This window comes from Telmatherina bonti (assembly GCF_933228915.1).
Source record: "Telmatherina bonti genome assembly, chromosome: 10".
In the NCBI taxonomy this organism is placed as follows: domain Eukaryota; kingdom Metazoa; phylum Chordata; class Actinopteri; order Atheriniformes; family Telmatherinidae; genus Telmatherina; species Telmatherina bonti.
In genome coordinates this window covers 12,596,510-12,613,478 of record NC_136628.1, presented here as the reverse complement: position 1 = coordinate 12,613,478, position 16,969 = coordinate 12,596,510, and the positions used below count along the sequence as shown (strand labels likewise).

The following is a 16,969-nucleotide window of genomic DNA, read 5'->3' as shown; positions in this document are numbered from 1 at the left end:
CATATGTTTGTTCTGTTTTTTCTTTTTTCACATATTTTCATTTTCTTAGGACAATAATTTAATGCTTGTTATTATGATTTGTTTGTTTATTTTGTACATTTGGCTGATTAGCATTATTACAGTGGTTAAATGATCAAAACCTGAATCAATAATGGAATTAAATATACTTATTTTTGGCATTATACACCCAGACCAAGTGGAAGTGAAGGCTCAAGCAAGTTTATTTCCATACAATTAAGACTAAATATAGTCACTGAAAATTTTGCTCTTGTAAATGGTGGAGCTGGAAGTTTAAGAGTTAAAAATGTATTTAAAATGGTTTAATCAATTCATTTAAGTTTTACCTTTATGTCCATGAATTTTATATCTATCTATCTATCCATATCTATCTATCCATATATATATATATATATATATATATATATATATATATATATATATATATATATATATATATATATATATATATATATATATATATATATATATATATGTATATATATACTCTAAGTAAATCTGCATAGTGTGATACAACACACTTATATTTACACAGAGAATCATTTCCTGAAATATTTCAGATTCCAGAAATTAAAAGTAATAGAAGTAATTATTTGTATTTTAATCCTTTATCAGGAACCCATTGATATACTTGGAAATTTATATTTTAAACCAAAGGAGTAAAATACAGGATTTTAAAACTTGCATTTTTTTTTTTTTTTTTGGTTTAAATAGCAGCTTTTTCTTTTTTTAATTTTAACTCCAATTTAATGGAATGCGAGCTGATCGTTGATAATTTGTGTTGGGAACTCCGTCTGGTTCTGGTTTCACGGTGTAGCATTTTGCAATTCTCATGAAGTAATCAAATATTATCATTTACCCCAAAAAAAAGGGTTAAATAAAAAGATCTTGTCTTTTTACACACTGCAGGGTATTTTATCATGAAGAAATCCTTCAGACAAGTGAAAAGCAGGTCTTTCCACCATCATATACATAACAAAAGCCAAAGAGAAAATATTTTTTCCCATTTTTTTTCTCAGCTGAACAGAACATTAGCTTTTTCTCTTCATTTTGTGCATCGCCCAAAAGTTTGAGAGAAGGAGAAGGAGGGAGGACATGTGTCCTAAGAAGCCACTATGAAGTGATCTATCAGAACATATCGATTAGACTGAGGTGGTCCTCAAAACACACTATGCGTGAAGAGCTCTAAAACTATGAAACTTTCAAGAGAGAAGCAAAAATGATGCTTTAGCTTGTTAGATAAAATTTTAAAGAGCCTTTGTCATGTTTATTCCTTGGGATTTTTCCTGTTTTAATAAAATAAAGCTTTGTTTGCATTCATGTTAAATGTGTGAAATGTTCTGAGTTATCTCTTATTGATCAGCTAATTTATAAAACAGTGAACCTTCACAAGCCAGCTAAACAGATTTTAGAACTGGTGCTGAAAATGAGTAAAAGAAGAACAGTATGGAGTATAAATAAAGGTTTTTTTGTGGACTTTGTGCTTTGTAAGTTTACAGATCGTTTAGAAAAGCTATGTGACACAGAGAGGAGAAGGCCAAGAGCCGCATGCAGAATATGACCTATTCCAAGGTGCAAAGGTCATCCTGGGTTTGTGGAAAGGCAAACACAGTTTTTTGTCAGAATGAGCAGAACGGCAGGAAACAGAAAAATAACCACAAGAGAGGACACACGCATACTCACTAAACTGCAGAATTACTCTGCTTTTGCTCGTCTTTGCAGAAGATTATAATTCCTACCTTCACTGCATGATGCGTGTAGCTGTTTCTGAGGGGACCTAGCACACCGATGAGATCCTCCTGAGGGAAATAAACAGATAAATCTCAGCTCAATCACACAGATCCAGCCATGATCACGATGAGTCGCAGCTTGTGCCTTCCTTCTCCAGCCACTGTCCAGGAGCTGTTTACTGTGGCTCGGGATGCCAGCATTCTCCCTGATATCTCCCTGGATCCTGTCCTCACCACCTTCCTCTCACTGGACTCCAACGCAGCGCTACAGCACCAGTATGCCTTCTTACAGCGGAGCATGAGCGTGGAGGAGCAGACGGCATTTAACCTCAACCTGACCAGAGAGGTGGGGGGCAGCAGGATCACCTATGGAGGAGTGGGGATTGTCGCTCTGGCTCTGTCCATGTTATTTGATCAAGTTTCTCAACAAGTAGGTACAACTATATTGTTTTTTTTTCATGTTGGATCAATTTAGTTATCAGCATGATGCTGAAACAAACCCGGTCCAACTCTCCACCAGGTCCGAACACAAAGACCAACACAGGAAGCGAAGAAGATTTTTGGCATCAGCACCTCTTCGAGAATCGGTTGGATTATCCACAACTACCTGCGCCTCATCCCTGGCATCGCCAACAGCCGAGATCAGATGGCTGAGACCGCAGAGCTCTATGACAACTGGCTGAAACTGGAGCTGCTTGACCATTATGAGAGGATGACCACAAAGAAGAGAATGAGTACGGTGTCCATGCAGCAGTGGCTGGTGGGAGCTGCGTTTCATCTGCACGTGAGAATCCACCAGGTAACAACAAGCAGAGGAACACCTGAAGTCAGAACGTATAACATGCTCAAATATTTAGTCAAATGTTTCATTGCCGTCGAAACAAACACCCACAGTTTCCCTATCGCCACCTTATTTGCAAAGTGGCATCTGTGAATCCCGGCCTGTGATGGGATGATTGATAAGCTTTTATTCTGATGAACTCTTCCACTTTAAATTTGTGAACTTTCCTTTTGAGAAAATCTCAGGTCTTTAATAACACCGAGGAGCCTCAAGGAAAAAACTAGCAAATGTTTTACATCAGTCAGAGGTTGTTTGACACGTCTAAACCCAAAACACAAGATAGTTTACTGTAAATGGAAAGCTTTGTGAGTCTGAAGTGGCCAACTTTCCATTCATGCAGCTGTCTTGGTTTAACAAATAAGTGTCTGTACTGGTGATGGAGTTGCAGGGTGGCCTCAAAACAGCCTGTTTGTTTTCTTAGTAAAAAAGGAAAAAAGAGCAGAGAAAAAGGAAAAACCATTATGTGAAATGTTACCCACTCCAGCACCTCTCCTACAGGACAACTTTATAAAAGGAAAGGGTTAAAAAAGCCAAAGGAATTTATCTGGGTGTCCCCAGAGGAAGAAATGGGAAAAGTAGGATTCATAACAGAGCTACTTAATTCAGCCCTATGAGGGCAGCACATTGACAGTGTGTACCTGCTCCAACATATCTTCAAATTAAAGAGTCATTGTGCTGAACTTGATGGGATGTTGGATCCTTTTAATCTGAGTCAACTGTTTTGGAGACAATAAAAACCTGAAGGACTGCAGCCTTTCTGGGACCAAAACTGTGTTTCACTGAGTTATAACTGGAAGGTACAATGTGTAAAAACTGCTAACAACCCAGGTAATTTTTTATTGTCCCTAATGGGAAGCTTAGTGTACCCACAATAACCAGACGTCAAACAATAAAATCCAGTCAAACTTATCAAATATGGTTTTCTTCTGAAACTACCAAAAATTAATAATCCACTAAGGAAATAAAACCACTAAAATTAAATTAAAAAAAAAAACACCAATGCCCCAAATGACCTTTAAATAATTAAAATGTTAAAAATAAAGAACTAAAAAGAATAAAAACATTACAAAACATGGTCATTTAAATAAACCATAAAAGGAATAAAACCATCTGTAGCGGTTCAGAACAGCCATTGCCTGAGGAACAAAGGCATCGAGTGGTGAGGATGGGCATTTACGGAAGCATCCTAACAAAAACAAAGCTGGGGCCTTATCACGTTATAACGCAATAGTTTTATTGTAAAAACGTTATTAAACATATCACGTTAAAACTTAATATGTTAACAGGAATTTGGGCATTTTGGACTTTAGATGAGGAAATTGGGTGCGGGGTGGATCACAAATGGCTCATTTACAAGACTGGATGAAGTTTTACTTCATGATTGGATTGAGATATGGTGAAAATTTGCTGCTTTTAAACACTCTGGATGACATTGTAGTAAGTATGCGTACTTTAAGGAGAATTTAAAAGGTATGGGTCTGTACAGAAGGAAGAGGGAGTCCAACCCCCTTGACGTGGCATCATGTCTGATGGATCAACTCGAGCGGCCGGGAATCACTATGAACACAAACTGCATCATCTTAGCTGCATTCAAGTGGTTACACGTTTTTACAATAAAACTTATCACATTATAACGGGATATGTTTCATGTTTTTACGATAAAATTATGTCATAACGTAATAGTTTCCATTTTTACAATAAAACTTATCATGTTATAACGTGACAGGGCTCCCCACTTTTTTTTTTTTTTTTTTATCTGCATGCAGATCTAGTTGCCTCAGGTGAAGCGACGAATGCACTACATGTGACTATAACATTTGGTACAAGTATAGCATGTTGTTCTATGTGTCTGATATGTCACCATTGGAGCCTGTCATTTGGTAATTAAGAATCATCAAAGACCAGAAACATAGCTAAAATATCATAAAAATAATAAATAATTAAAAAATATCAACATCAAGAAAACAATTGTTTATTTGAATAATTCCCAAAAACATGACTCTACAATGTTTCGACAAAACTACTGGGTTTCCACATGACTAAATGATTGCTTATTGCTAGATATGGATTCTGTGGGGGTACCTGCAGAAATTAAAAGAAGAACTTGCAGAAAACAGGTTTCCTGTCCACATTAATGTTGACGTCAGCAGGCAGCTGGATTGCTGTGACATACTGCTTTTATTGTACGTAAGGAAGCAACCTGACGATGAAAATCACCAGCTCTTATAAGAGGAATAAGCAAACTATCTTCTGAAGCTGCTAAACAGGAAACTAATCTCCTCACAAACAAGAACTCAAACAAAATAGAGAGAAGGGAAAACAAGAGTAACGTCAAGGAGAATCTGATGCAGAACAAATTAAACTGTCAAAGTTGAGGATGTTTGTAACGAACACAGAGCAGGTGGTAGCTCACAAGATCCTGGTGTAAAAGAGAAGCAGCAAACAGAGCTGAGTGGGAGAGTTCACAGATCAGACTTAAGCATTTAAACTTAAACACTTTCACCAAATATAGAAACTTTTAAATCCAGGTTAAAAACATTTCATTTCTCATGCACCTATCCATGACATGACAGTAACTTTTAATTAATTCTGCTTTTAATTATTTTAATATAATTGATGATTTTATTGTGATTTTTATTTGTATTTTCTTTTCTGCTTTTATTCTGTAATGCTTTTAATGTTTCATGTAAAGCACTTTGAATTGTCTTGTACATGAAAGGCGCTGTACAAATAAACTTGCCTTGCCATCATTAGCGAGACAGAACAGAAAAACCAAACATGAACTGAAGATAATCAGAGAAACCATGAAAGCTCAGAACAAGGATTCAACTTTAAAACAGAACCAAAAGCATCATGAAACCCACAAGCTTTGACAGTTAAACTGTGATGTCAAGTAGTTTTATACCTGGCTCTTTTACATGGGAGGTCTGGGAAACACTTTCTGGCCTCAGTTGGGCGAAAAGGACAGAGTGAAAATATCATGAGCGAGATTTAGTGTCTTACTTTCCGAATGGCTTCACACACCAACTTAAAAAGTGTCCATTTGGGAAAAATAGACCAAATAATTCATTTACACAGGTTTAAGCATATAAAAAGGCTGGAGTCGGTAATGGAAATATTTGCTGAACTGCAAGCAGGTTAATGGAAGTAAACTCAGACATGTCCCTACAGTAAACCTCATCAGCTGCACATCTGAACTTAACTTCTGCTTGTCAAGCCGGCACTTCATGGATATTATGGTACACTTAACAGTCCAGTATGGATATGGTGATGGTGAACAAATATCAAAGCATTCTTATTCTTCTTCCTTACAGATTCGTCTGCAATCTGTTCCATCCGGATCAGCACAGTCGCTGTGTTTGTCCTACAAGACAGCCTTGAACCACCTGGTTCAGGGTTACACGGCTTATCTGCACAGAAACATCAAGGAGACCGAAGCTCCAGGGCCACAAAAGCTCAAAGCCAGAACAGCCAGCAGCCAGAGACAAACCCACATGTTCAACATGACGAATGTAACCTGCTCCAGAAGTCCTGCTTTCAGCGTTAGTCTGGCCAGTCCAGGAGTTAATGATTCTCCCACACTCAACAGTTCAGCTGCAGCAAATAACGGAGGCTGTAAAACAGATGGATCCAGAGAAGACTTTGGACACAGCGAGCTGAAAGGAAGCAATGACACAGCTGCAGGTATCAGAGGCAGGCAAACAGTCAGTGGTGGACACGGCAGGGAGGAGGAAGACAACACGCTCGGCCTGCTGGTTATTGAGTCTCACAGAAACGTGAGTCACAGTGTGCAACACCACCCCTGCGAGTCTCCAGCCATCCAACAGGCTTTGGTGACTCGGATCATGAATTCTCAGGATCTGGAGCGCAACAGGAACTTTTTCCTTTTCTCTGTACGAGTCCTCCGCAGCCTACTCAGGCAGAAGAACAGCTTTGAGCTGAAGACAAATTAGTCTTTGACATGTTCCTCTGATTGCACAACAAGAGATAAAACAAAGTTCTTTCAGGGTGTTGATTTTTCTGTTTTATAAGGTGGCCCTGAAGTGCAAAATACAACAAAAAAACAAAAAACACAAATACAAAACAAAAAAACGCAACAACAAATTAAGAAAGAGCAACAAATTAAAAATGACAACAATTACAAAAAAACACGATGACAAATTAAAAAACACAACAAATTTAATTAACACCACAAAAAATAAAAAAAAAACACAACAAATTTAAAAAAAAAAAAAAAAAAACACAAAAAAAATGATGAAAAACACAATGACAAATAAAAAACGACAACGAACTTAGAAAAAGCACAACGACATTAATATACCGGAAGAGGTAGGTATCAGCGGGCAACAAGAGAAATCGCTGATTATTATCACTTTAGTCAGATGTTAAAGATACTTGTGTGTTTTGTATTTTATGTTTTTTTGTTTTGTTGTTGTGGTTTGCACTTCAGGGCCAGCCTAGGGTTTTATCATGTAGAAACAACATTAAAAAAATAAAACAAAATCATGTCCCCCTGCAATGGACCGGTGACTTTCAGGGTCTACCCTGCCTCTCGTCTAATGATAGCTGGGATAGGCTCCAGCTTCCTGCAACCCTGAATTGGACTGAGTGGTTAAGAAAATGGATGAATGAATGAATCGAGTCACCTAAAGAAATAAACAAAGTTGTGATCAATTGAATATGTCATTTTTCTACATTAAGTTAAAATGAATAAACTCATAATTTCCGGAACAAATATATCCACGTGTCTGCAGAGAAGAGTTGTTTACAGTCCAACACAAAATAGATTTTCATTCTGCTGTTATCTCAGAAAAACACCAACTCATCGCTTCAGTTCTTATCCTTATCAATCAGCTTGAAAGTGGGTGTTGTTAACGTTTCAGATGACCACACACACACACACACACACACACACACACTCTGTCTTTTCATAACTGTATTGAGACTTTTCTCAAAATAACTGTGTGAAGTGTGAATCTGTTGGTTTAAGGATCATTTTGTGGAGTTGACTGTTGCAGTTCAGGCCTGTGATTCATGTCATAGGATTTATAAACATCATTCAATCCTGCAGCTTCTTGTTTTTGTTTTGACCTCCCACAGTTTAATTCCCTGTTTCTGTTACACTTATTAAAAACCAAACTGAGATATTACAGTAGAGAATTGCATCTGTTTTGCCATGACAAATAGTTTGTGAAACTAATCAGTGTAGCAAAGTGTATCTGATACTATATCTTATTTTAAATAACTCGCTTTTTATATTTAAATTCTTTGGATGAAAGGTCAGATTCTTTCATTCTGTGTCCTTCCTTCAAGGCAAAGCACAGATGGATTTACTGAATACATCATTGATCAAATGATCAAATTTACACCTTTTCCGATTTTATATACATGGCTCTTTTTATTTTAATTTTATTTATAATCTGAGAAGAAAATAAAACTAAGTTTGAGATTTAGGGAATTTAGATGTAAGCATGAACAAATGCACTGAAGAGAGGGGATTAAACTGCAAGACACTGTTTAAAACTTGGCGCAGTTATTTGACATATTATAACTGTTAAGGTCTGATGGTTATCATCAGCTAACACAAACTGAAGGTCAATCAAGTTGAGAGCTACATTTGGATTCATAGAAATGTATTCTATTCTACAGTCATATAGCAGATGCTTTTATCCAAGGTGACGTACATATATACATATATACCCTGATCACAATCGGAAGGCAACTAAGGGTTCAGTGTCATGCCCAGGGACTCTTCCTCCTGAGCTAAAGCTGCCCTATTCAAACCCTTTCATTAAAGAAGGAAAAAACAGCTGCCTGTAAAATAAGCTGAAATTGACTAAAGTGATAATAAATAAAAAATTTATGAAAATTATTACATTATTTTATAATTCTGGTTCAACAGAATCTTTTTTTTTTTTTAAAAAAGCAAACAAATAAGATAATTTATTACACATTACATCACTCATAAACTAATATTTTGTTGAACAATCCTTTAATGTTTCCGCTACAGTCAGGGGTTTTCTGTTCCTCTCAGTCAGACTTCTGCACTTGTTGACAGGTATTTTGTCCCACTGTTCAACAGAAAAATGCTCTAATTTGTCCAGGACCAATTTGCCTGACTGTTTTTTTCTTTCTTTCTTCAACTCAATTAAATAAAAAAACACAATGTCTTATATTACTAAATTATATTTTTGCAAATTTTTAGATGTTTCTTTTTTAAGTCTCCAGTTATATATATATATATATATATATATATATATATATATATATATATATATATATATATATATATATATATATATGATTGGAAATCATGTACCGAATCTAAAACTTTCCTGTCGTGTTGTGAATGCGACGGTATCGTTTCTGCATAAATGCGCTGCAGTATTAAAGACTCACTGCAGGGGGCGCTGAAACGCCTGGCAGAGCACAACCCAGCCACTGAAGAAGTCCTGCCCCAGCGCTCTTCACCCATGTTGCTTTCTCACTGCGTGGGTTCATGAACCAAACTTCCGCACACTAGTAATGATCTTTACGTCTGAATCTCACAGTTAAGCAAGAATTATTCAGAGGTAAGTGGGTTTTTTTTTTTTTCGTTGTATGCTTCTATAAATGTGACACTTTAACCTCAGAACAAAGTCTGGTTAAACTATTATCCCCAAACATTCACAGGAGACGAGATTAAAGAAAGCACAACAAGGTCTGGAAAGATGTTTACTAGCTATTAAATCATACAATATTATCTGCAAAAATATATTTAAATGAGTTTAAGTTGCTACATAGACGGCAATGTTGTCTAATTTAGTTCCTAATCAAACAACTTAGTCGTCAAGCGGCTGCGTAGGTTAGCAGGAATGCTAACAATGCTAACATTTGTGATAAGCAGGCTGTGTTAAGTTTCAGACGTAATGCGTCGTTTCTGGAAAATATCACATTTTAGTTAAATAGCGTTGAAGGACCGACCCACCTTTAGTGATAAATAACTCGCTGTTGGTTTAGCTTCAGTGGGAAGGCTATTGGGCACAATACAGGTTAGCCCGTAGCTCCTATTTCTGAGGAAAGGACCCAGTGAAACCACTCCTGACATGAGGTCAGACCAGTTTGAACCCAACCACACCCACGTGTTTTCACAACTCCTCAAACCTCAGAGCAGATATGTTGAAGTTGTCGGCTTCTGCTGTGGTCACATTCTTTTGCAAATAGGTTTTGTTTTAGCAGAAAAAGCGAGAAGTTTGGACTGGTACGGTACCTTCATGTGCGAGCACAATGCGCGCGCCTGTGTGTGTGTCCTGGTGTGTGTTATTCCTGCTCCAGGGGCCCAAGAACTTCCTGTGAACGTGGCAGCAGCTCATAGGTACAAAATTATTTCTGAGCTCACACCTTGTTGTGGGTTCAGGGGAACAATGCTTTCGGAAAATGTTTGGAATTATACACGCATGTTGCGATGTTTATAGTAAGTGGGGTAGGAAATCCATCAAGAGGCCTTTTACAAAACTTGTGTTTTATTTTACTATATAAAGACCAATAAAATATAAGGTCTGAGACACAGATGGATTTATACAGTAACCTACACAAAGTTGTTTTAGCTGTAGTGTTTTGCATTTTCTCCATCTGTGATGTATGTTTGTAATAAGTTTTTAGAACAAGAAAGTGGACACTAAAAGGTTAAAAAATACTGGTGCATAGGGGTTTTTGTGACTAAATGTGGTCAAAGAATTTAATTTTGTCTTGTATGTTGATGTAAAATCCCAGGAATAAATTTGGATGTCAGGAGAATCTAACTTGTTTGAGTGTGCACACTTTTGTTTGAAAAATAGTTTTCAGGTTCATGTAAAAGGCGTGAAAAGTAGGGCTGTGATGATATGCTTTTGTCCTAATTCGATTTGATTCAGATTTTATTTGGGTGTCAATTTGATTTAAATTGTGGTTGTCACAATTCTTCGATATTGCTGATTTTTGTAGAGTAAAAACAAAATTGTAGAAAACTTTTTTATGCCAATTATATTTTTTCATTTCAATGAGGAAAAAAATGTAACAATAGGCAGACTGACCAATGATTCTGCAGCTATAATGCCCAAGAAGACGAGTTAAAAAGATTAATAAAAACAATAAAAATGTCAATTTTATAATGGAGTATTTGGATTTATTTAAAAAAAAAAAAAAGATTTGAACAAAAATCTATTTTTTAAAGGTGTGAAGAAAAAGTCCTGATATTTGATTTTTTTTTCTCATCGATTTCCCACCCCTAGTGGTAAAAATGCAGATGGAGAAAGGCTTCACCATCCGCACGAAACCCCTTTATTACATACTACAAGGCTGTGGGGGTGGTGTGATGGTGAAAGAATAACACTCCAAAGCTAGAACAAGATATAGCGCATGTGGAGGTAAAGACACCTGAGTGTTGCAGGAAGTTTATATAACATTCATGTAACATCTGACATGCACTGTTCTCAGTATCTGCTTGCTTCCACTGCTGATGGTGGAGTAACGCAATCCCCCTTTTGCAAAAAGCTTTAAAGAAACTGGAATTTTCTGGAGCAGCAGCACAACTCAGCTGTGCCATGATTGTTGTGTTAGGCATGCATTTGTAACATTAGCTTCGTTTCCATTAAAGTTCTTTGCAAAATAAACGCAATATTGAGTTTAGACAGACAACAAGTGGGATTTGCAAGTGATTCTGTTGAACGGTGTTTTGCAAATAAGCTGCAGTTCAGAATTGCGGCTTATGCAAGGTAGCCACGTAGCATTATTTTGGGGTTTTCTACTTTTTGCAAAGAATTTGCTACGGCTTCTCAAAGTTTTTTTCCTTCATTTTCTTTTATAAAACTTGAAAATTCGTGGTTGTTTGTTCCATACCACGCCATCTTTACCGAAAATGAACTGGTCACGTCCCCATACGTCATGTCCGGGGACACGTAAATGCAAAGAAATTGTTCCTATTACACTTTTTCAGTATAATTCTATATTGAAATGACTGAAAAACCCACGTCATGAGAGCATAAAAACTTTTTATTCGGAATTAAACTTAATTCTAATGTAAGTGGCTGGGTTATTTGCATTTTAATTCCGAACTATTTAAGTTCTCCGTCATGTAAACCTTCATTTCGCTCTAAGTTTCCTCCAGTCATTCTGCGATGCTCGTTACCTTGTCCTGTCCAGATGACGTGCGTTGTTTTACCCCCGTGTTCGGTGGTCTGTCTTTGCTCTTCTTTGCTTCAGTTGCTGCAAAAACTGAAGTAGTATGCTCGTGTTGAGCTGGAACTTCACATTTATAATAAAAAATAGCGGTTAAACTGGTACTTATTGAGTAGTTTTTACAAGTTACGACTGAAAAGACGAGAAACAGGGAGCCAACTTTATTTCCGTTATACGTCATACGTCACGTGCACCCTCTGTCCAATCAGAACCCTTCCCAACCCTCCGCTCTAAAGAGGAATTAAGTGAGGGCGTGTTTCATGTAAACCTCCATTTAGAATTATTATTTTCATGTAAACTTGTAGGAGAATAAATACATTAATTCTGAATTATTTAGTTTGGAATTAAAAGACATCATGTAATCGTAGCCACTATCTTGGTGGAACACACACTGTAGAGGTTCCACAATCCACTTTGTTACAGACATGATCGGTTTCCTGGAGGCTAATCACAGCTTAAATACTTTTGCACTTTTACTGCAATTCAACACCTGTAGATGCACCTGAAAATATGTCCAGCGTAAAATCACTGTTTGATACTATTCCTCAGGAGGTTTAGAGTAACTCCTTAGTCTCCTGTGGAGGCAATGCAAAAAGTAGAAAAGAATCTCAGAGCATCTAGATAGTCATTTTGATCATCAATTATTCATAAAGGGATGCATATAGTAGAATAAGAAGTTGCTTATCAGGAAATTGCATCACTTGAATGCAAGAATTAAAATAGGAGAGCCTTATAGGAAATGCATTGGTCATACACAAACATAACTACAGTGTAACCTGGGATACTTTGAGGAGTATTTGATGTTTATGCAATATTTTTAGTTATTTTGCCCCCCTCGTTCTGAATTGCGGAGGTCACTGAAGGGACAGAGCTGCTCAGTTACACTCACTTCCACTTCTGTAGTTTTATATGTATGTGTTGCTGATACAACAGATGTCTTTGTCAGAGTTAATGATCATGGTGCCTTTAAATGAGCTGTTTCTGCAAAACGTGAAAGTAGTGTTGTTGGCTGCACACCACGTCTAAATTACCAAAAATGTTTCATAGTAAGATTAAAAATGTAAACTCTTGTTTTTGTCTACATTTTATTGCTTAAATTTGCGGTCAGACTTGTAAATCTAAACAGGTCGGACATGTAAAACCTCATCCAGAAACGTATTACTGTAATCTGATATGGGGACTTCCACATGTAACATTTCCCACACTAGTTTGTGTAAAATGATCCTTCATCCAGGAACCTGTTTGATCGTCAAATATGCCAAGCCCCCCCCCAATGCATTCATTGAGAACAATGGAACAAAATGGTGCTGATCATACTGTGTACTTTCAACTCAGTGTTGAAAATCACTGTAAAGTAGTTGTGAAGCTGCTGCTGAGATATAAACTCTTATTAAATTATATTTTTTATTGTATTAACGCTCATTTATACTGGATGCAGAAGACAGGAGCGGACAGTTTTGCCTGTGACCCACATTCTTTCTGCGTGTAATTTAAGTTTTTTTTCAAAAGCCTTTGCTTCATTTGATGTAGAAAGTAGGGCTGGGTGATTAATTGATTAATTCAAATTAGCTGTTTATGAAGATTTCTTTTTGTACTCCCGCTGGTTTCCCACAGAACCGCATAAAAGCATCAACATGGCAGCTAGCAAAGAGCTTTATCCCCAAAAAAGTGAAACTTTTTTCACCTCATTCCCAAAATGTGAAATTATTCTGGTTATTTATTGTCAAAATACTCTGAAAGGAGTCACTATTTTTCCTCCAAGATGAGGCACTTTTATTTATTTTTTTTTTTTTTAATGTTAGAATAAAGTTGTACAAGAGAATTGAGTCCTATTCTTAAATATATGCTCAAAACTTAAGAAATCGCTCACTGTGGAAAAGCACAAAGTGCTAACACGTCGTGTGTCATATATTCATTGTTTATTCAGTGCCTGTCATCTCTTTTTACAACCTTGTTTGATAGCTTGTTTACTTGCACTTTATATCGATTTGAAATCTGATTTGGTTTTTAAAAAATGAATAAAAAATCTTATTTTTGGGCCATGCTCTGGTAGAAAGTAGTCTAGAACATTGGAAATCACGGGACGAGTTTTGATTGGCCGATCAGACAATAGCTGACATGGACCCAGCAAAAGGAACAAACCAGAGCAGGAGAGGAACCAAAAGAAAAGAAAAAAAAAAGTGCAGAAACCACCAAATAAAAAGCAACCAAAAAGACACAGAAGTTGAGAACTTTGTAGTTTTATTCTTCTACCTTCACTAGAAACAAATAGCTGTGCGTTAACATTACCAACCAGTGTCAAAATACCGATTGTGACCTCAGCACGGCCCACCAGAAGAGAAACTGATTTAATAACCACAGAAAAGTAAAAGACGCATAGAAATATGACGGCGGCGGCGCATTAAAATGTTTTACACGTACTTTCACACTTACGTACATATGGGAGCATAAATGGGTCTTTGAACTATTAATTATGAACCATTGAAACTGATTGTTGTCTTGATAGTTTGTGGAACACTGTGATGTTGTCGCTTGCTTTGTACAACCAAGATTTCACAATCTAAAGATTTTATCATTTAAAAACCATACTAATCTAAAAATGTGGTAATAAGTGCATTTTTCTTCTTGATATGATCACTGTGGCGCTTCTCTCTCAGAATTCGTGTAAACTAAACTGGTGCTAACAATATGCCCTATGGTGGGAGTTCTCACATCACCACTGTTTGAATGGAAATGGAAATAAACATGGTAGCATGCGTTTTGTTGTCAGTAATGTCAGGCAGAGTTGACATCTTGTCATGGATTTAGGTTGGTCTTCAGTTTCCTAACATAGCCACAGTCATGTGAAAGTAGGACTTCTCGAAGAACTGAACATGCCATATTTGAGATTGTTGGCTTTCTGTCATCACTTCCATTTATTTAAGTGTGTTTGGCCTCGCCACCGGAAACACCCGGAGTGAACGCTTGTGCTGGTGCTTCAGGTAGCAATGCGACGTTTGAGTCTGCTAAAATAAACACGCCAGAGTCCAACAGTGATCGTAAAGTTTATAGACGAAGATGTGCAATGCTTTATCTCTCGCTTCCGCCCCCAAAAGAGATTAAGTTTAGAGATAAAATCCACAATTCAAGTGTGGATTCAGCAGCCTGCTGAGGCCATGCTAGAACGTGAGCCTCTGTCCCAGACTCAAATCTCTGGAGGATCCCTCATTCACATGCTGACTAGTATCTTATTAAACATGATTTATTCTGTGTTAGCATTTTTAGATTGTTTAAAAATTTGCAATTTTTTTTATATGTATCAGTTTGGTTGCAGTTTTGATAACTTTTGCTCTATGAATTGGTTTTCTCATTTGATCAATTGAATCACATTAGCAACTCAGTTTGACTGAGTTATTTATTGGTTTTTTTATGGTGGTAACATTTTCATCTTTTAGCTGGAGTGCAGAAAACTCCCTCTCTGACATTTTTGTTTATCTGGCATCAACAAAAACAGTACTGTGCCAAGAAACAGAAACCTTGACAACCACTAATCTATACGACTGTATGTAGCTGATTTCTCCAACGTTGAGGAGCAGCTCACTCATACCATACCTCACCATTTTTATTTTTAAAAGCCCTTTAAAAACAAACAGCAGACCAGACTTCTGTACAATAACAGCAAGTGAAAAAAAAATAGCGCAAGTAAAATAAAATGGTAAAACAAAGAATTATAAAAAGAACAGTTATAAAATACATCCGAAGACACAGAACAGAACTCGGTCTTGTTTAAATGAGAAAGAATAAAAATGTGTTTTTAAACAACTTTTAAAAACAGCTAGGGAGTTAGCCTGTCTCACCTGCAGACGGATACTGTTCCAGATTTTTGGGGCTAGAACTGAAAAGGTTCTGTCTCCGCTGGATTTGCGCCGCGTCTCCGCTGGATTTACGCCACGTCTCCGCTGGATTTCCGAGGACAGTTCAAAGTATCTGGTCTGCTAATCTTAAGGACATGTTGTGGTGTGTAGGGATGCACCAGGTGGGCCAGATACTTTTAATTTTCCCTGAGACACTGCAAATTAGGGCTGTGATACGCTTTTGTCCCAATTCGATTCCGATTTTTTTTGGGTGCCGATTTCGATTTAAATTGCGATTCTCAAAATTCCTCAATATTGATGATTTTTGTAATTAAAAACAATTTTTTTTTTTTTTTTTTAATAAAACTTCTTTTTGCTAGTAATTTTTCTTGATTTCAGTCAGGAAAAAACAACACAGTATCCAGATCATCATTCTGCTACTATAATGCCCAAGAAGACAAGTAAAAATTTCAATAAAACCAATTAAAATGACAAAAATTTTGTAGTGGATTAATTTTATTTGGGGGAAAAAAAAGATTTTTTTAAACAAAAAAAATCTGTTTTAAAATTGTGAAGAAAAAAAATCCCGATTTCCAATTTTACAATTCGATTTTCCCACCCCTAGTGCAAATCCAGAGGAGACAGAACCTTTTCAGTTCTAGCTCCAAAAATCTGGAACCAGGATTGAAAAGGCTCTGTCTCCTCTGGATTTACACTGTGTCTCAGGGACAGTTAAAAGTATCTGGTCTGCTAATCTAAGGGCATGTTGGGGTGTGTAAGGATGCAGCTGGTGGTCCAGATAAAGAGGGGCAAGGTCGTTAAGACACTTAAGAACAAATAAGATCATTAAAATTTATCCTAAACTGTACAGGAAGCCAGTGAAGGGACGCTAAAACCGGAGACATGTGTTCACGTTAAAAATCTTGCAGCAGCATTCTGTACCAGCTGCACTCATCTCATTTGCTTTGATAGTTTATAAAAGTCGGCGTCCTCATTTGCACTTTATTTGCTTCCACAACTCAGTCGAGCTTCAACTTGTTCCAATAAAGTCCAAGTAGAAAATGTCTTCAATCAGGTTACTGTTCTGATCAGACCTGTATGGTTTACCTGCACCCTGAAGAAGTTTAATCTGATTATTCTGCATGTTTACTGGCTGCACATGTTTGAACAGAATCAATAAACGCCCAGTTGACAGTCTGTAGTGGGTGGGAAAAACACAAAAGTTCCAATGTGTGTCTTTAATGAGGAGGAGCCTGGATCAGCCATAAAAAACCACACCACCCAGTGCTCCCCCCTCTGCTTGCAGCATGGTTACACAGTTGGTTTGTGAAGACGTGCTTCTGGATGTCTGG

At 37.0% G+C, this 16,969-nt stretch overlaps 2 protein-coding genes across 4 annotated transcripts in view; both read left to right on the top strand.

The window, feature by feature from the left end:
• Positions 1–1,875: 1,875 nt before the first annotated feature.
• Positions 1,876–6,542, top strand: LOC306761709 (uncharacterized protein; the record flags this gene model as incomplete). Its single annotated transcript, XM_079247979.1, has 3 exons — positions 1,876–2,178; positions 2,269–2,547; positions 5,904–6,542. The coding sequence occupies 3 exons, from the start codon at positions 1,876–1,878 to the stop codon at positions 6,540–6,542; spliced, it is 1,221 nt and encodes a 406-aa protein (XP_079104105.1).
• A 2,495-nt stretch (positions 6,543–9,037) lies between these two features.
• ttc3 (tetratricopeptide repeat domain 3) overlaps positions 9,038–16,969 on the top strand; it is a 49,816-nt gene continuing 41,884 nt past the window's right edge. For all 3 annotated transcript variants that reach the window (XM_079247812.1, XM_079247811.1, XM_079247813.1), the window contains exon 1: positions 9,038–9,161. The gene's annotated coding sequence lies outside the window, so the exon portion shown is untranslated. The remainder of the gene's footprint in view (positions 9,162–16,969) is intronic.